Genomic DNA, 21,160 nt, shown 5'->3' on the forward strand with positions numbered 1-21,160 from the left:
TGAATTAAGTTAACAAGTCAAATAGGATTTTCCCCCTTAGGAGTGGCTGTGTTTTAGACAGGGGATATAACAGTTAAGCCCAATTAGTAAATCTTTGGTTTGGCTTGTTTATTATATATCAGCACTAGGAGTGGAAGGGTGTTGACATTCATTAACAAAGATAGTCATCCTTTAAAGACAAGACCTCTCCCTGACATGAAACCTTCCACCTAGAAGTAATAGGAACCATTTGGTACAAAGCCAGTAATGTAAATTAAAGAAACACTCTTACATGTTCAGGTCAGAGGGGACCATTATCTAAGACTGAAAGTAATTAAAACTGCAGTTCCTGAGGGGAATGAGAGGAGATTGTTGTTTCAGTTGTGTCTCTGACTTTCTCTGGGTCACTGAGGTGACATCAAACTTGAAAAACTAAGGATCCTTTGTTGGGCAGCCCCCCTGCTCTGATGCCATGGTCTATTTACATAATCATTGTTTTGCCTGAGACCTGCCCTCCCTGCAGGGTATTGGTTAATCCCACTAGTGAGAACCTTCTCAACAGCTGCTATGGAAACTTTCTACCTTCATTCTCTTTTCTCCACCCCCTCTCCTAGCCATTTCCTTTTCCCACTTGCCACTTCCAGTTAAAGATATATATATAAAGGCATTGTCTCTGATCAATAAAGGCATGGCATTGCACTGTGTTCCTGCTCCTCCACAAGTTCCTCAACTCTCTCTCCAGCGACGCTAGCCTGGCAAGCCTTTATTTCAGAGACGTCTGGAATGAAGATCAAAAATTCTTTTGGAAAATCTAGATCTCACCCTTTTCTGCGGGGCCCTTCATGGCTGCCCTTCGGCCCAGCTGAAGGTGATGCATTGGACTTCTCTGCATCCCGACGGGTTTTTTCTTGGTTTTGTATTTCTTCAGCTCCTTATTAAAAGCAACCAGAAGACACATTTACATACAAGATGGCCAGAAACAGCACAGTGATCATTCCATATTCATTTGCCTACATTACCACAGAACAAAAGAAGTCTATAGCAACTAACAGTACTGCCCCTTCCCATTCCCAGTTTTCTGGTCATATGGCAGCCACTTCTGATCTCCTGCATATTTTAGAGGTAAATGAGGACCAAGTCCAAGACTTACCTGTGGGAGGTTTACAGAGATAAGCTTTCTCGGGTTGGTATATGGAGGAATAATCCATTAATGCTCTGTGCATATATTTTTTTTCACCACTATTTTTAAGACAATGTGACATTTTCAAAGTATACATAAAACTATTTGGAATATTTAATTGTCTAGTAATTTTTCTTTCAGTTTACAAACAACCAATACACTACATGCAACTTATTTTAGTTTTTAAAAAATCTCTTTATTGAGGAAATAATAACTTACGAGACAGTTGTTATTATATGTGTAGTTTCAGACTGAGGAGCCTTAATTTATGTCAACTCCAAATTCCTAGAGACTGAATTCTAGCACAGGATTCTAGAAGTTAGAGTATGATTTCTCACCAAATAATCTAGACTTTCTAGGAAGCAGGGCATCTGTGCACAGACCTCATAGCCTTGAGAGACAAGCTACATTCTGCATGTGCTAGGTTTGAACGGACGAGTCACCTATACTTAATTGTACTTTCTTTTTTGAGGGCAGGTAGTAACATTTATTTTAAATTAAGGGCTAACAGGCTAATTCCCACCAGACCTGCACACACACGTGCCACAGCACCGAGCCTTTATCAGTTTCAAACTGGGCACTGCACAAGCTGATTGGTTACAGAGTTCAATAAGGTGCTGACAATAAAGGTGAGAGCAGGGGGTCCACCAGCAGCCTACAGATTTTTTCACTTTATTCTCTCCCCTTCTTGTACTCAGGAAATCTTTCCTGATGTACCAGCTTATCCCAGTTTATATTCTCTCTGTACCAGCTGTAACTTAACTGTCTCTAGGCACCCAGTTATAATCTTTACTAACATGTTGACAGGTTTACATGAGCAGAGAAAAATCATGATATTTTTATTTATTTATTATTGGATAGAGATATAGAGAAATTGAGAGGGAAGGAGGAGGTAGAGAGGATGAGACACCTGCAGCCCTGCTTCACGACTCAACGTAGCTTTCCCCCTGCAGGTGGGGACCAGGGGCTAGAACCTGGGTCTTTGCACACATAAGCGAGTGCTTAACCAGGTGTGCAACTGCCTGGCCCCAAACTCAACTCTGATCCTCTGAGTCATCAAACCTAAAGTTACCTATCTGAAAAGGCCCTGTCTAGAATCACTGCCTAGTGACACTAGAATCTCTTCCAAGGCTCCCAACCCTATCATCCACTTAGAAGTAAACACATTTGTCTCTAGTGTATGAAAGACAAGACTGTTTAATAAGCTGAAATGGGCAGAAGAAGATAGCATAATAGTTATGCAAAGAGACTCTCAAGCCTGAGGCTCTAAAGTCACAGGCTAAATCCCTAGCACCACCAGAAGCTAAAGCTGAACAGTGCTCTGGTTAAAAGAGGATTAAAGAATGGGAAAGGAGGGGATGGGATGTGGAAGTCTGGTGTTGAGAACTGTATGAAGGTGTACCCCTTATCCTATGGTTTTGTCAATGTTTCCTTTTTTTTAAAAAAAATATTTATTCCCTTTTGTTGCCCTTGTTGTTTTATTGTTGTAGTTATTATTGTTGTTGTCGTTGCTGGATAGGACAGAGAGAAATCGAGAGAGGAGGGGAAGACAGAGAGGAGGAGAGAAAGATAGACACCTGCAGACCTGCTTCACCGCCTGTGAAGCGACTCCCCTGCAGGTGGGGAGCCGGGGTTCGAACCGGGATCCTTATGCAGGTCCTTGTGCTTTGCGCCACCTGCGCTTAACCCGCTGCGCTACAGCCCGACTCCCTGTTTGTTTGTTTGTTATTTTTTATTTATAAAAAGGAAACATTGGGCAGGTGGCGCAAAGCACAAGGACCGGCATAAGGATCCCGGTTCGAACCCCGGCTCCCCACCTGCAGGGGAGTCGCTTCACAGGCGGTGAAGCAGGTCTGCAGGTGTCTATCTTTCTCTCCTCCTCTCTGTCTTCCCCTCCTCTCTCGATTTCTCTCTGTCCTATCCAGCAACGACAACAACAATAATAACTACAACAATAAAACAACAAGGGCAACAAAAGGGAATAAATAAATAAAATAAATTAAAAAAAAAAACAGATCAAATGATACCCGTGTTACCCTTCCTATGAGAAATTTGTTACCAAGACGCCAGGCGGTAGTGCAGCGGGTTAAGCAAAGGTGGTGCAAAGTGCAAGGACCGGCCTAAGGAAACCGGTTCAAGTGCCTGGCTCCACACCTGCAGGGAAGTCGCTTCACAAGTGGTGAAGCAGGTCTTCAGGTGTCTCTCTTTCTTCCCCCCCCCCCGTCTCCCCCCCTCCATCTTCCCCTCCGCCATTTCTCTCTGTCCTATCCAACAACAATGACACCAATAACAACAACAATAAAACAACAAGGGCAACAAAAAGGGAATAAATATTAATAAATAAAAGAAACTTTAAAAAAAAGGAAATTTGTTACCAATACAAGTTTCACTTGATAATCGCATTCAGGTCTCAACAACACACAGTGTGGTATTGTCAGAGCGTACTGTTAGTTGCATTAGGTGACAAAACAGTTCTCTGCTGTAACTCGGGCTCCTGCTAAATGCTGCTTAATATTCTCCTCCACTTTTGACAACCACAGCAGTGCTCAGTATGCAATATCAACCTTTGGTTATGAACCACTAGGGAAGGAAAAAAATATCTGAAACAAATGCAATTCAAGATTACAGCCTGCGTTTACAAATTGAATCACCTGTTATTTATTTGATAGGACAGAGAGAATTTGGGGGCCAGGTGGTGGTGTATCTGGTTGAGCGCACATGTTACAATGTGCAAAGACCTGGGTTCAAGTCCTCCAGCCCCACCGGCAGGGGGAAAGCTTTGTGAATAGTGAAGCAGTGTTGCAGGTGTCTGTCTCTCTCCCTATCTCCCCTTTTTTATTATTATTGGATAGAGATAGAAATTGAGAGAAGAGGGGTAGAGAGGAAAGAGTAAGACACCTGCAGCCCTGCTTCAACATTTGTGAAGCTTTCCCTCTGCAGGTGGGGACCAGGGGCTTGAACCTGGGTCCCTTTGCACAGTAATGTGTGCTTAACCAGGTGCGCCACCACCTGGCCCCTCCCCCTTTGCTCTCAATTTCTAGCTGTCTCTAGCCAATAAATAAATGAAGATTTTTTTTTAAAGAGAGTTTGAGAGGGGGGGCGGGGAGACAGGGATGGGGAGACACCTGCAGCACTGCTTTACTGCCAATGAAGTCTCCCTCCTTTGGGGCTTGAATCTGGGTCCTGAAAGTGCTGTAATGTGTGTGCTCAGCCAGTTGCGCCAATGCCCAGCCTTTATTCACCCGTTTTATGTGACTTTCTTCAATATTTAGGAAAATGCTAAAGGTTCATTCAGGAAAAGAACCAAAGCTGAGTGCCTCCTTTAAAAAGCCTCGTGCATCAGATATGTGGACAAACTCGATGGATTTTATTTCTTACTGACTTCTGTTTCCTTTGTCTGAATTGTGGATTTTGTTTAGTTGCTGCTGAGTTTTGCAGTGAGCTAAGGGATTGTCAGGGAAATTCAATTGCGCTCAATTGCTATACAGAAAAGGGAAATTATATTAGCCAAGAAAATGAAGATTGAAGCAATTTTGAAACCGAATGATTGATTTCATTACCTGGACTTCTTCTTAAGATGGACTGTCGGATAACATCAGTGCCCAGAACATTGACCTGCTTGAACCGCTTTGCTTTTTCTTCAAAAAACCATTCACCAGTTATAATCCTTAGCTGCCTATTCAAGGGAGAAGGGAAGCATATGGAATTTTAATTATTTAGCCAAATAATTAACTTAAAAAAAGTCCTTAATTAGGTGAAAAATAACCAGTTATTCATAAAGCCCATACCAAACACTAGCATATTATGGGGACTGTAATGACTTCTAATGTTTGAATGCATACTACATACCAAGAACTGGCTAATTAATTACTCTGCAAGCTTGATAAAGCTGCCTATCAACACAGCAACCCTATTACACACCCCACTTTATACAAAAGGGAACTTAGACATATGGAAATAAAATTGCCTCAAATAGCATAGCAAGTAAGCAGTAGAGTCAGAATCTCACCTCAAGTAATCTGGTCAATGATTCAAGTTCTTGACCTAGTGGGTAGATGATTATCAGGGGGAACTGTGAGGAACAAGTGAAGTTCTAGGGTAAGAAAGGGACTGTGTTCAGACAATGGTTTAGAAAGATACCTTGAAATAATGGGATGGCTTGGTGGGAGAGAAGAGAGAACAGGACAAAGAGGCAGGTTGGACAAGGCGATAATACAGGAGAGTGATGGCAGGCCCAATCTACAGCAATAAGAAAACTAACAGACAAGAGGAGCTAGACCTGAAATGTGGGTGGTTTCCACAATCCACTGAAAAAGAGGCAGAAAAGAGGGCTCTTTAAACAATCACATTATTTTTATCCCTTGACCCCAATGAAACACATCTGTTTGACATTCTGATAAGATGATTCAGGAGTCGGGTGGTAGCAGGCACAGCGGGTTAAGCACAGGTGGTGCAAAGCACAAGGACCGAAGTAAGGATCCCAGTTCGAGCCCTCGGCTGGCTCCTCACCTGCAGGGGAGTCGCTTCACAGGCGGTGAAGCAGGTCTACAGGTGTCTGTTGTACGCTTTACATTGGGTTGTTCTAGCTCTCCCCCTGCCAAGAAAATTGGTTCAGTCCTGCTAGTTTCGCGGGCCCACTTGTCCCCGCCCCAAGGAACCCCGAGAGAGTTCCAGAGTGCTTGGCGCCACCACGGGGGAAAGAGGCAGCAGAGTTCTGTTTGGTGATTAGTTTGTCTTCGTTTATGAATCGTTGTTCCTGAGTAAAGAAATACAGCTTCCCTGCCCAGCCGTATGTCTCTGGTCATCTCTGTTACCCGCCCATGAAGCTAGCCCGGCCAGCTAGAGCCTCCGAATTTTAACAACAGGTGTCTAACTTTCTCTCCCCCCCCCATTTTCCCCTCCTCTATCCATTTCTCTCTGTCCTATCCATCAACAACGACATCAATAATTATTACTACAATAATAAAAAAAACAAAAGGGAATAAATATATTTTTTAAAACCCTTAAAAAAGATTCATAGAGATGTCATGACAACAGTGGTCACTTTCTACATTTCCAACACTTCTATGGAGGATTGGAAAGGAAAGTGAGACTGAAAAGTAGGACTGGGTTGTACAATGGAGACCTTTGAGCTTCATGCTAAGGAGTTGGAATAGTCCAATGGCAGTAGGCAGATAATGAGAAAAATTTGGACTGCTTTTAAAGTTCTGGTTGATAGGCATCATCTCTCTGAATAGAGAAGGGGGAACCAGAGGTACGCAGCTGAATTAGAATAGGGAATGACAGAGATATAAATCTGCATAACAAGGGGGTAAGGGGTAAAAAGAAAGCTGTGGATACTTGGGTCTACTGGGATATAAACAATCAAGATTGGTAATAAATGTGACAACAGTGCAGAAGAAAAACAGCTAAGAGTCAAAGATAGAGTCTCAGCCCCAGAATATTACAGCTTTAGAAATTAACAATCACATACCAACTATAACATTTCCTCCAGAAAAAACATACCAACTCAGGTGTGGAATGACAACCCTTCAGCTTCATTACTCAGGTGAGACCTTTCCTTTCATAGTATTCTCTAATTCCACTCCAGGTGGTTCACTTCCTAACAAAGTCCCAAAACCTAGATATAGACCAGGCTGCGTGAGATAGAGCATATCTATCACACGTATCCATAAACTAGGATAAAATATATGCCTGAAAGCAGAAGTACACTAGAGTTTGCAGTGAGTACCCCCCAACACTTCATCTGCCCTATTCCAGCCTTTAGGTCCATAACTGTTCAACAATTTGTTTGGTTTTGTATGTTACCTCTCTTTTCAGCCACCAGGTTCCGGATGCCAGCATGATGCCGACCAGGCTTCCCTGGATTGAAGACCCCACCTATGTGTCCTGGAGCTCTGCTTCCCCAGAGAACTACCCTACTAGGGATAGAGAGAGGCAGACTGGGAGTATGGATCGACCAGTCAATGCCCATATTCAGTGGAGAAACAATTACAGAAGCCAGACCTTCCACCTTCTGCATCCCACAATGACCTTGAGTCCATACTCTCAGAGGGATAGAGAATGGAAGAGCTATCAGGGGAGGGGATGGGATACGGAGATTGGGTGGTAGAAATTGTGTGGAGTTGTACCCCTCCGATCCTACAGTTTTGTCAATGTCTCCTTTCTTAAATAAAAAAAGAGAGAGAGAGAGAAAAGACCAGTGGTTTGGGTGGTGGCACAGTGGATAAAGGACTGGACTCTCAGGCATGAGTTATCAAATTCAATCCCCAGCATTGCATGTACTAGAATAATGTCTGCTTCTCTTTCTGTCTCTTGTCTTTCTCATTAATAAATAAAATCTTATCTTTTTGTAAAATTACAGATAATTAGATTAGTCGCAAAACTAATATGTATTGTATGGGATACATCAAATCTGAAAAGAGCTAATTAATCAAATCAAATGCTTAAGTAAAATATCTCTGGATATATTTCAAATGATGTACAGCCTTAGATATCGTTACTTATGTTGGCAATCAGATGCAATTGTGCTATCTTACATTCTAAAGATGCCCCTTCAAAACTATTATCTCTCAATTATTCAATCAAATGTTAATCCAAATGTTGCTGTGATTGAATTTTGGAGGTGGAATTAAAGACAAATTACCTAGCTTTAAAACAGGGAGATTGCCCTGGATTATCTGGGTGGATCCTAAGTCTTTCTTTTTCTTATTTTCCTTTAATTTTTTTTTAAATTATCTTTATTTGTTTATTGGCTAGAGACAGCCAGAAATCAAGAGGAAGTGGGAAATAGAGAGGGAAAGAAACAGAGAGACTACCTGCAGCATTGCTTCACCACTAGCAAAACCTTCCCCCTGTAGGTGGGGACTGTGGGCTTGAACCCTGGTCCTTGTAAATTCTTTCCAGAACCTGATAATGGAGTCAGTAAACATCTTGATTTTAGCCCCAGGACTGTCAGTAGAGAAATAAACCGAGCCAAGCCAGACTTCTAAGCTATAGAAATATGAGTTCATGTAATTGTGTTGTTTTATACTCCAAATTTGTGGTGATTTGTTGTGGGGGGCTATAAAAATATTAACACATTAATTAAGCACAAAAATGTATTTCTCTCCTAATACTCAACTCAGGAAATGATTTGCACAAGGTGTCTCTCTGACTCCCTCCCTCTGTATTACCCGCTTCCCTCTCAATTTCTGGCTGTTTATATCAAATAAGTAAAGATATGGAAAAAAATATTAAAAAAAAAAACACATCTAGAATCACCAAAACTATTTTGAGAAGAAACAGAACTGGAGGCATCATGGGAGTTGGGCCGTAGTGCAGTAGGTTAAGGGCACGTGGCGCAAAGCGCAAGGACCTCGGTAAAGATCCCGGTTCAAGCCCTGGCTCCCTACCTGCAGGGGAGTCGCTTCACAGGCGGTGAAGCAGGTCTGCAGGTGTCTGTCTTTCTCTCCCCATCTTCCCCTCCTCTCTCCATTTCTCTCTGTTCTAACAACAACAACATCAATAACAACAATAATAACTACAATAACAATAAAAAGACAACAAGGGCAACAAAAGGGAAAATAAATAAATAAACAAATAAATAAATAAAAAGAACAACAACTGGAGGCATCACACTCCCAGATCTCAAAGCTGCCTGGTACTGGAACAAAAATAGACACACAGATCAGTGGAACAGAACTGAAAACCCAGAAACAAACCCCCACACCTATGGACATCTAATTTGTTTTATTTCTTTATTGGGGAATTAATGGCTTACAGTCAACAGTAAAATACGATAGTTTGTACATGTGTTACCATTTCCCAGTTTTCCACATAACAATTCAACCCCCACTAGGTCTTCCTTTGCCATCATGTTCCAGGACCTGAAATCTCCCCTCATTCCCAAAGTCTTTTACTTTGGTGCTAGACATCTAATTTTTGATGAGTTAGCCCAAACTGAAAAATGAAGGAGGGTCTCTTCAATATATGGTACTGGGAAAATTGGGTTGAAATGTGCAGAAAAATGAAACTGAACCACTGTATCTCACTAGAAACCACAGTAAACTCCAAATGGATGAAGGACCTGGAAGTTAGACTAGAAACTATCAAATATTGGTGGAACTCTTTTCCATCTAAATCTCATGGACATCTTTGATGATACAGACCCAAATGCAAGTAAGACTAAAATAAAAATAAGCCAATGAAAAGCTTATGCACAGCAAAAGAAACCATCACCCAAACCAAGAGACTCCTCACAGAATGGGAGAAGATCTTTACATGCCATACAACAGACAAGAGGCTTATAACCAAAATACATAAAGAGCTCACCAAACTTAGCAACAAAAAAACAAATGATGCAATTCTTTTTTTAAGAGTTTTCTTTCTCTTTCTCTTCTTTCTTCCTAACTTACTTAACGTTCTTTCTTTCTTTCTTTCTTTCTATTTATCTTTATTTACTGTATAGAGACAGCTAGAAATTGAAAGGAAAGGAGTGGTAGAGAGGGAGGGAGACAGAGTGGTCTGGAAGGTGGCACAGTGGATAAAGCATTGGACTTACAATGTGAGGTCCAGAGTTCGGTCCCAGGCAGTATGTGTACCAGAGTGATGTCTGGTTGTTTCTCACTCTCTTCCTATCTTTCTCATGAATAAATAAAATCTTTAAAGAAAAAAGAGAGAGAGGGAGACAGACACCTGCAATACTGCTTCACCACTTGCAAAGCTTTCCCCCTGCAGGTGGGGACTGGGAGTTTGAACCCAGGTCCTTGTACACTGTGACATGTGCTCAATCAAGTGTGCCACCAACTGGCCCCGAATTTATTTCTCATAATGAAGTACTATATACTTCCTCCTGCCTTCTGTGTTCAGTCAGTATTATAGTCTTTCATGTTACTGACAGACTCATATTTCAATTGTTTCAGTTATGTTTCATCTGTTCCACTAATTGTTACCAACACAACAAAACAAACATCATCAGGTTCCTTCTTCAGTTAAAAAAGACAAACTCACAAGGACACAGAGCAGCAGGAAATGTCACAACATGGTATGAATATTAGAGAAGTACATCAGTACGCTATTAGAAGTAGTTCATTTTTTGGTTCCCTGCCATGTTGCTTTTATTGTTTGGGTCTTTTTGAATTTAACTGCAGTGCTAATTAGGAAAAATGATCATTGTGACTGTCCTTGTGTTGGATGACAAGTGCCTCAGCTAACATAGCCTTTTCTAGGGCTTGGTAAGATAACAAAGTGAACTAAGTGACTGTATCATGGTCCCTTTCATTCACTCTCTGTAGAGTTAGTTTAAAAATTCAATCCACAACTAACTTATAACAGAGTGGAATGGTGAAAATGTCAAGGGCTGCTCAGCCCTTGCTGTAATCATTGCAGTACTACTGAATAAAAATTTCTTTACTTCTACCCAATCCAAGATAATGACAATAAAGGCTGTGCTTCCAACTGATTAGAGAATGAGTCACTTCCTGACTCATCTCCTCTCCTGGAGGTCAGGGTGGAAATTTCAATGTTATGGTCTGTTAAACACAGAGACAGCCCAGTGGCACTGCAGCATTCTCTCACCAGAAACAGAGTGCTCGCTGCCAATGTAATATCACTCCCTTTATGAAAACCATGCCACAATCAATGGTTTTCGAGCATTTTTATTCATGCTTGTTGGCCTTTTGGATCTCTTCTATGGAGAATATTCTGTTCATATCCCCTCTCTCCCCAGTTTTGGATGGGGTCATTTGTTTTCTTGTTGCTTAGTTTAGTGAGCTCTTTATAGATTTTGATTATTAGCCTCTTGTTTGATGTATGGCAAGTAAAGAAAGATCTCCTATTCTGTGGGAGGTCTCTGGGTGCTGTTTTTTTTTTGTTTTTTTTTTTTTTTTTTTTTTTGCTGTGCAGAAGCTTTTCAATTTGACGTAGTCCCATTGGTTTATTTTTGATTGGGTCTTCTTTGTATCATTTGTATCACTGAAGATGCCTTTAAAATTTAGACAGAAAAAGAGTTCTGCAAATATTTTCCCCCAAGTATTTGATAGTTAAAAACAACGAGATACCACTTCACTCTTATGAGAATGTCATACATCAGAAAAGGTAGCAGCAACAAATGCTGGAGAGACTCTGGGGACAAAGGAACCCTCCCTGCCCTGCTGGTGGGAATGTAAATTGGTCCAACTCCTGTGGAGAGCAGTCTGGAGAACTATCAGAAGGCTAGAAGTGGACTTAGCCTATGGCCCTGCAATTCCTCTCCTGGGGATATAGCCTAAGGAAGCCAACACACCCATCCAAGAGGATTTCTGTATACCTATGTTCATAGCAGCACAATTTGTAATAGCCAAAACCTGGAGGCAACCCAAGTGAGTAGCTGAGTAAGTTGTGGTATATATACACAGTGGAGTACTACTCAGCTTATTCACAATGGCAAATCCACCTTCTTCACCCCATCTTGGATAGAGCTTGAAGACATGTTAAGTGAGATAAGTCAGAAAGAGAAGGATGAGTATGGGATGATCTCACTCATAGGGAGAAGTTGAGAAACAAGATCAGAAGGGAGAACACTAAGCAGAACTTGGACTGGAGTTGGTGTATTGCACCAAAGTAAAAGACTCTGGGGGGAGGGGGAGGGTTCAGGTCCTGGAACAGGATGGCAGAGGAGGACCTAGTGGGGGTTGTATTGTTATGTGGAAAACTGGGAAATGTTACACATGTACAAATTACTGTATTTAACTGTTGACTGTAAACCATTAATCCCCCAATAAAGAGAGAAAGGAAGGAAGGAAGGAAGAAAGAAAGAAAAGGAAAAGGAAAAGGAAAAGGAAAAGGAAAAGAGAAAGCAAAGCAAAGCAAAGCAAAGCAAAGCAAAGCAAAGCAAAGCAAAGCAAGCCATGACACAAAGAGTAGACAGATACTCTCAGGTCTCTGGGACTACACAGATTAGTAGCTAAAAGATGGGAGTTTGTCCTCAGCTTTCAAAATGAGAAAGTGTCCAATTAAATGCTCCTCATGTAGATTCGCAGCTGCTGCAGACAATGTAACTAGAAATTGTAATCACCGAGGTAGAAGAGCCATGCATGGAAAGCTGTTCCTCAGAACATTTGTATGCACTGAGAAGAATCTACTGTTTAGACTATAATGCAATAGACTCATCTTCCTCCTTCAACTGTGAAAACATTGAAGCTAGTCGATGCTTCATTCATGCCTGTATTCTTAACACTTACTATACCAATACATCCTCAACCTATGATGTAGAAGGAGTAATGCGGTGGTCTGGGAGGTGGCACAGTGGATAAAGCACTGGATTCTCAAACATGAGGTCAATCCCTGGCAGCACATGTACCAGACCAGAGTGATGTCTGGTTCTTTCTCTCCTATCTTTCTCATAAATAAATTAATTAATTAAAAAAAATTTTTTTAAAGATATGAAGCAGGACAAAATGTTTTAAAAAGGGGAGTAAATGGGTGGATAGGTGAATTATATAGGTAGATTTATTTATTTAGGCTGCTGTTTCCTCAATAAAAAGTACAAGTGAGCCAAAAGTCCTGTATGGATAAATTAACAGCTCCTAAGGAAGACAAAGAACTTTCTATTTGTTATTTATTCATACACCCTTATGACTATCAGTCTTATAGTTCTATCTTTCTATGACAGCTGGAAGTTCACTCAATTCAGGGGCAAGTCTATTTGGCGTGGCTCCTGTTTTGTTTTGTTTCCCAACTTCCTGCTCCTGACATAAGAAAACACTAATTCTGTCACAGGTTTATTCATTCATTCATTTATCATCCAGTTTTTTGAATAATTTAACAAATGTTCACGAAGTGCCTATAGGAAATATCTTTTTAAGAACTAAAACTGTATCAGTGAACATTATAGATAAAACTCCTGCCTTCATGGCTATGAAGCTTACATCTTACATTCTAGTGGGGGGGGGGGAGATTAATGAGCCAGCTTAGCAAGGAAAAATTGCATAAATATTTAGGGCAAGAGGAATAAGTGTGCCAGTATGGGTAGTATAAATTCTACAACCCCCTGCAAATTCCACTGATTTTCTACATTAATATAACTTGACATTTATTCATATTTGTATTGTTATAGCTTACTGCACCAGTAGGTTCTAAAATGGGTCAAAATTTAGGGGGACAATTTGTATGGGTTAGGTGTGCAGCTACCATCCTGACTAGCATATGAAATGGTGGCAAAACTTTCAATTATCGGTGTGTCAGTAGACAAGTCCCTTGGCTCTAGAATTAAAAAATAAGTGGATAGACACATGGATAGACACATGACCCAGGTTTGAGCCCGACTCTCAATGCGCTGGTGGAAGCTCTGGTGCTGTGATATCTCCTTCCTCTCTCCTTATGTCTCTGTCTCTTTCTATCAGGAAAAAGTCAGCTTGGAGCAGGGAAACCTCAGGGAAGTAAAAAGAAATGTATGCTTTGAAAGTACTGAAAAGTGGTCCGGGAGGTGGCACAGTGATAAGGCTCTGGATTCTCAAGCATGAGGTCCTGAGTTCGATCCCCGGCAGCACATATGCCAGAGTGATGTCTGGTTCTTTCTCTTTCCTCCTAGCTTTCTCATTAATAAATAAATAAAATCTTAAAAAGAAAGTACTGAAAAGTAAAAGTGGAATTTAGAAGTCAAAGATAAAATTCATCTCCCCGTATGAAAGTCTTAAAAAACTGTGGATTAACAAAAGGATTCACCAAACATAGTCCCTAGTTATTGTGCAAGCACATGAGCATCCAAGCTATTGAGAAGAGTCAAAAGTAGTATAAGAAAAATGGGGGTGGGGGTATAGCACAATGGTTATGCAAAGAGACTTTCATGCCTGAGGCTCTCAAGTCCCAGGTTCAATTCCCCCACGCCACCATAAGCCAGAGCTGAGCAGTGGTCTGGTAAAAAAAAAAAAAAAAAAAAAAAAAAAAAAAAAAAAAAAAGGAAATGATTAAATACTAAGGCTCAACTACTACTCTTGTTTAAGAGTTGGAGAAATAATGAGGGAGAGATTCCCCATATGTTCTCAGACTGTAAACAGTAAATAGAGGATAAGTCTTTTACTAAAATTCCATTTCCTCTTTTTTCCTTTCCTTCCTTCCTTATCACTTGACTGGAGTGGGGGTTATAGTGCAGTAGGTGAGACGTGAGTATGATTTCTCATCCCCCTGTGACAGATATCTCAACACCCCAACTTAAATCCTTTTCTACCATCATATACCAGGATCCCAAAGTTCTCTACCTCCCACCCACCCCTCCCCTCCCCCCCTTCTAGAGTCCTATGGGTGCTATAGACAACACCCAGACCAGTTCACTGTCTGAAATATAGAGTAAATTCCACCTTAGCAGAGCCTGCTGGGAAAAAACTGGGTGAAACAACAAACACCCCACACCTTCATATTCATTCCAACTCGACTTACACACATTTTATTCTCCTAGTGTTCGTATCTACACTCTATAAAATATAAAATCAATCATGTCTCTTATCTAAAAGGTTATCTCGAGACACTGAATTTGAAATTATCTTAATACTTTATTTATCTAAATCTTAAAAATCTAGTGGCCTTATCCTATTTGCATGAAAAAGAAAAATGTGTATTATCAATGGACACATTCTCTCTCTATATATAGACTCTATTTTTTTAGAATTTCTCTATAGTTTGATCATCAATACATTATCAGCTTTATAAGAAGACAAGATATGACTACTGGAAAGGAAAAATTTTAAATACAGTCATGAGGGGGCCAAGTGGTGGCACACCTGGTTATGACCACAAATTACAGGGGCCAGATAGTGGCGCACCTGGTTAAGTTTACATAGTATAAAGCGCAAGTACTCATTCAAGGATGCGGGTTCAAGCCCCTGGCTCCCCACCTGCAAAGAGGATACTTCACAAGCCTTGAAGCAGGTCTGCAGGTGTCCCTCTTTCTCTCTCCTTATTCCCCCTTCCTATCTCAATTTCTCTCTGTCCTAACCAATAAAATGGAAAAAATGGCCTCCAGGAGTAGTGGATTTGTAGTGCCAGCACCAAACCCCAGCAATAACCCTGGAGGAAAAAAGAAAAAGAAAGAAAGAAAAATTCACTCACTATAGTGCACAAGGATGCTGGTTCAAGCCCCTGGTTCCCACGTGCAGGGGGAAAGCTTCACAAGTTGTGAAACAGTGCTTCCAAGTGTCTTTCTGTCTCTCTCCCATCTCCCCTTCCGCTCTCAATTTCTGTCTCTATCCAATAATAAATAAAAATATTGAGGAAAAAATGTGCATGTGTCCACAGAAAAACAGGATGCGAGTCTCTTTCCAAGTTTTCCTATTTCTTTTTTGTTTTTTTGTTCAAAAATATTTGCTGTCCTCTGAAGGTCATGAGAATTGAGTGGAACAAATGTACCTGCCATTTTTAAGGATGAAAAGCTAAAGTTGAGGAAATTCTGCCCATTTATTATTTCGTCAGTAATTCATTTTTCACTTTACTGAAACAGCCTTTATATGTAACTAAAGAAAAAGCAAATTAAGAGGAGCACAACTGAAGTGATCCATTGTTCTGCACTGAGATAAACTTTCTCTCATTACTTCTCTGTATCTAGTGTTCTGAGTCTGAAACGAGGTTTTTGTATCACTCGAGTTAGTATTAAGCAGAGACAAAAGTATGTCACTGATACTTCTCTATACAGGTAGAGAAATATTCCATTTTATTTAGTGGGAAAAAGTTTCCCGGGATTACATTTGAGTATGACTTGTAGATGACTAATCACCAATCAGAAAATTAATATTGAGGACTGGGGAGATAAGCATAATGGTTATGCAAACAATATTCATGTCTGAGGTTCTAAAGTCTCAGGTTCAATCCCCAGCTGCTATCACCATAAGCCAGAACTGAGCAGTGCTCTGGCAAAAAATAGGAAAAAAGGAGAGAAAATTAATATTGAAATGCTTAAGAACTGCGTACGGGTAGATAGCATAATGGTTATGCATAGAGTCTCTCATCTCCATAAACCAGAACTGATTAGTGCTCTGATTTTTTTTTTTTAATTTTTTATTTAAGAAAGGATTAGTGTGCTCTGATTTTTTTAAAAAAAAGAGAAAAGAGAGAAAGAAAGAAATGTTTGAGTCTTTAAGAACACTGAAATAGAAAATAAGACTTTTAAAAAATATTTATTTTCCCTTTTGTTGCCCTTGTTTTTTTATTGTTGTTGTAATTATTATTGATGTAGTCATTGTTGGATAGGACAGGGAGAAATGGAAAGGGGGGGAGAAAAACAGACAACTGCAAACCTGCTTCACCACCTGTGAAGCAACTCCACAGTAGGTGGGGAGCCGGGAGCTTGAACCAGGATCCTTACACTGGTCCTTGCGCTTTGCACCACGTGCGCTTAACCTGCTGCGCTACCACCAACTCCCAGAAAATGAAACCTTTATAATTATTTACAATGTTTATCTTGTAACCTATATGTCAATGATTCTGTCAGAAGCCATTCCCCTAGATCTAACAAAGGGTATCTGTTAATTCTTAGAACTAGGAAAAGGAATCTATTAATTTGGAGAAGATAATTGAAGACATTTGTTCAAGAAAATCAAAGCAATATATCCAAAGACAGCAATAAAGTAACTTTCTTCCTTTCTTTGGGAGTGCTCACCTCAATGGAGTGTCAAGACAATGTGAATTATACAATTGGGGATTACTTTTATGAAAATGAACAGGAAAAATAATATAGGTTAAATAATCTGGTCATTGATTATCATTGAGAGAAGTTACAAGTAAAAAGTAATTCACTCTTAGGACAACACTTTTCCTCCCTAAGATGGTCTCTTAACAATTACAAGAGGATAAATCAGTGTGGGGAAAAATAAATAAATAAACCAAACCAAGTCAACTAACCAACCAACAAGTAGGCCCTACGTGATGGCAGCATTCCGCACCTCAACTACAGGAAAGAGATCAACCTAGAATCGCCTTGAGATGAGATTATTATGCAGCTCCCGTAGAAGAAGAGATGAAAGACTCTTTAGAGAAAAGATATGTGTTGATACAGCAACTTAACAACAAAGGATGACATTTGGTGGGACCCAGGAGTAGTAGAAAGCATATCAGATTAGCTGTGTGACACCTGTGGCTAGTATATGGCTAAACCAGAGAGTGAAGGAGAAGGGTTCTTTTCCCTTCCCATTTTCTCAAGAAATATGCTTTGAAGAAATTGTGTTTCTAAGCCGATATGGGAAGCAGGCAGCCTATTTCAAACTCATTTTGGCTGTCCCCACTAAAAGCCTAAGAATGTCTCAAAGATGGGGGGGCGCAAGAGAGAAAGAGGCAGGCAGGCCTGTGGCTGGCTTACAAATGCACAGAGCTAGGTGAGTGAGGATTCCAATTTTCCTGTATGGTTTATAGATTAAAGAAACAAACAAACAAACAAATAACATGCTGTTCTCTCTGTCCGTCTTTATCTCTGTATGTCACTGCATCTCCCTTCGTACACATATACATCCTAGAGTTCTAAAAGGCACTCGTGAGCTTGTGGCTGGGGTATGCTTTCATTCCATTCTCTACCCATAAATTCCAAAGACTATCCTTTCCTGTGTCCCATCAGACCCATGCAACGGCAAGGAACTCACGCGACTTTGGCACAGACAGTGCACTTCCAGCTGCCGTCCAGGCCTGAGACCCGACACGCACTGCACACTCTAAGGGAGCAGGCCTGGCATGGGTCTCCCCGGTCAAATATTAAGCCCAGGTTTCTCTGACAGTGAACACAGACCCTGCTGGTCTCTTGATGAGTCTTTCCACTTCTACGTTTTGCTTCTAAGAGTTCATTTTTCAATTTCCTAGAAGGAAAGAAAAATAAATAAATAAATAAATAAATAAAACCACTTCAAAAAGCAGCAGAGGAGCAGAGCTAGTTAAAAGAGGTTCTTCTCTGAAAGACTATTTTTTTAAAGGATCAAGCACTCAATCCAATACTTTCAGGACGTTCAATTTCTCCTTCCAGAATCAACAGTCCTTTGATATCAGTAGCTGGAAAACATGTTTGTATTTTACTTCTGAATTCTGACAGATCCTCCATGAGCATTGTTATTTTGCTATTAGTCTTTTGATTATTTGTAATGCTATTTCTCATTAGTGTTTCTGCAACCTCCGTCAAAGTTGTGGGCCATTCTTCCCCCTCCTCCCACTAACACCATAGTTCTCACAAGGTCTGAGAGATAGTTTGGTTACTTTCTTCTGTAAACTCATGTGCTTTGATTACCTACATTCCACCTATGAGTGAAACCATCTGGTAGAACTTATTTACACTCTACTATAACATTTCCTGTTTATCTTTGCTACTATAAGGCAGGAGTACATTCTCAGTCTAGAGACATTACCACCACCATGTTCCTTACCTGTCTAAATATATATGAGGCAAGAGTGTGAAATCAAATTGGGCAGCACAGACACATTCCTCCAGTAATCATATAAAGAGTTTTCTACAGAGGCACTGGCTACCATTCCAGACACAAATGTTTCTGCTTAGCATTTACAGATTTCCTTTCACCTATGGGTTTTGCTGTCAGAAGTGCCTATGTTTGATTCTAGATTCAATGGATCATGAATTAGCTGTCTGATGTTATGCAATGATCTACCCACTTAAGCTCAGGTTCTCAATTTCTGTTCTTATTTGTTTTAAGATATACACATCTATTTATTGAGGTTGGATGGAGGTGCAGTTGGTTGAGCACAAACATTAAGAGTGTACAAACCCCCGGGTCCCTACCTGCAAGGGGAAAACTTCACAAGTGGTGAAAACAGTTCTACAGGTCTCTCTCTCTCTCTCTCTCTCCCACATCCCTCTCAATTTCTATTTCCAAGATAAATATGTTTTAAAAGTTAAAAAAAAAAAAGAGGGAGTCGGGCGGTGGAGCAGTGGGTTAAAAAAGCACAAGGACCAGCGTAAGGATCCTGGTTTGAGCCCCCAGCTCCCCACCTGCAGGGGAGTAGTCACTTTACAGGCGGTGAAGCAGGTCTGCAGGTGTCTATTTTTCTCTCTCCTTCTCTATCTTCCCCATGTCTCTCCATTTCTCTCTGTCCTATCCAACAACAACGACATCAATAACCACAACAAGGGCAGCAAAAGGGAAAATAAGTATTTTTAAAAATTAAAAAAAAACCACAAAATTAAAATAAAAATTAAAAAGAGAGAGAGAAAATCTATCTATCTATCTATCTATCTATCTATTTATTTATTTATTTATTTATTTACATGAGAGAGGGAGAGAGGGAGAGAAACAGCATCACTTTAGCACATAGAATGCTTGGGAATGAACTCGGGACCTCATGGTTGAGAATTTATTGTCTAGTCACAATGCCATCCCTCAAGTCAAATTATCATTTTGAAAATGGGCTGGTAATGTTCTTGCATCACTATTTTAGATTTGATTGAGATCATGCATATATGAAGTTACCAGCATGCATGTAGATACTAAGGAAGTGCTAGTTTCATGTCCCTCCTCCTACTTCAGATGTAAACAGTAAGTGGTGCATATTTATAATAAGTTTGCATGTATACAGATACATGGTCAAAAGATAGCATAATGGTTATGCAAAGAGACTCTCATGCCCGAGGCTCCAAAGTCCCAGGTTCAATCTCCTGTACCACTGTCGGCCAAGAGCTGAGCAGTGCTCTGGAGGGGAAAAAAAAAAAAAAACCTATTCAAACTGTGCTCCTTGTTCCAGAAGCACTAGGATCATGTGGGAGCTTGTCATGAATGTAAAGCCTAAGGCCTTGCCACTGATCAGACTGGGGAGCCTAACAAAACTGTCAGGTGATTAGAGTTTGAGAAACAGTTTTGGAATACTTGTTCTCAAGTTTGTAAATAATTGGGAAAGTAGTTAAGTGCTGGTTCCTAAATTCCTCTGCCCACACACCAGTTCTGATGCCATCAGTGGTTCAGGATGTGGCGGATGCAGTGGCATTTTAAAAGCAACCTTGTTTAATCAAATATGCTGCCAAACTTTCAAATACCCATTCTAGAAGGGAGGCTAATTCCCACTTGAATGCTATGCAGCTATGCCGTTTCTTTTCTGTTGTCCATCTTCCAGCCCTTCTCCAATGCAAAGCTGGCTAAGTTCTAGAAACACAAACATTCCAGATTCAACCCACATATCTCATGAAGTCCCCTTTCACGTTGGGGTGCTGTGTTTATTACACCTACTAGACCAGCATCTCCCCAAAGGTAGGGATGACAACTTTAGTTTCTTGGATATAATAATACTATTTCTGTTTTCTTATTTTTAATATTTTATTTATTAATGAGAAAGATAGAAGGAGGGAGTCAGGCGGTAGCGCAGTGGGTTAAGCACAGGTGGTGCAAAGTGCAAGGACTGGCAGAAGGATCTCAGTTCGGGCCCCTGGCTCCCCACCTGCAGGGGAGTCGCTTCACAGGTGGTGAAGCAGGTCTGCAGGTGTCTGTCTTTCTCTCCCCCTGTCTTCCCCTCCTCTATTTCTCTCTGTCCTATCCAACAACGATGACAACAGTAATAACTACAGCAATAAAACAACAAAGGCAACAAAAGATAATAAATAAATATTAAAAAAGAAAGAAAAAAGATACATTTAAAAAAATAAAAAAGAAAGATAGAAGGAGAGAAAGAACCAGACATCACTCTGGTACATATGCTGCCGGGGACTGAAGTCGGGACCTCATGCTTGAGAGTCCAGTGCTTTATCCACTACACTGCCTCCTAGGACACGGGATACTATTTCTGTATTAGATTATGGAACACTTAAGTGGTTAAGTTTACTTAAACATTGTTGGGATGCCAAGCCAACTTGTAAGTCTTATGTTAAAGACAGTGAGCAGCATGGAACCAAAGAAAAAACAAATCTTTTAGTCCTGAGCTTAAAGAGATTCATCAACTAGGAGTTTTACAGGTGACTAAGTTTCTAAAAGCTATGATTTATATAGATTTACACATTCGTTCATTCATTGTCTCTAGTGGTATCAAAAGATGAAAATGATTCATAACAGGACATCTAAGGATTCCCATTGTCTTGGA

The 21,160-nt window shown here is 40.4% G+C and overlaps 1 protein-coding gene across 2 annotated transcripts in view; it reads right to left on the reverse strand.

Moving 5' to 3' along the window:
* SYTL5 (synaptotagmin like 5) overlaps positions 1-21,160 on the reverse strand; it is a 107,294-nt gene that overhangs the window by 65,046 nt on the left and 21,088 nt on the right. For both annotated transcript variants that reach the window (XM_060182627.1, XM_060182626.1), the window contains exons 2-4: positions 17,740-17,949; positions 4,720-4,835; positions 802-910 (exon numbers count right to left, since the gene is read on the reverse strand). In XM_060182627.1, coding sequence (XP_060038610.1) covers positions 802-910; positions 4,720-4,835; positions 17,740-17,949 — 435 coding nt within the window. The remainder of the gene's footprint in view (positions 1-801; positions 911-4,719; positions 4,836-17,739; positions 17,950-21,160) is intronic.

Source organism: Erinaceus europaeus, chromosome X (assembly GCF_950295315.1).
Source record: "Erinaceus europaeus chromosome X, mEriEur2.1, whole genome shotgun sequence".
Taxonomy (NCBI): Eukaryota; Metazoa; Chordata; class Mammalia; order Eulipotyphla; family Erinaceidae; genus Erinaceus; species Erinaceus europaeus.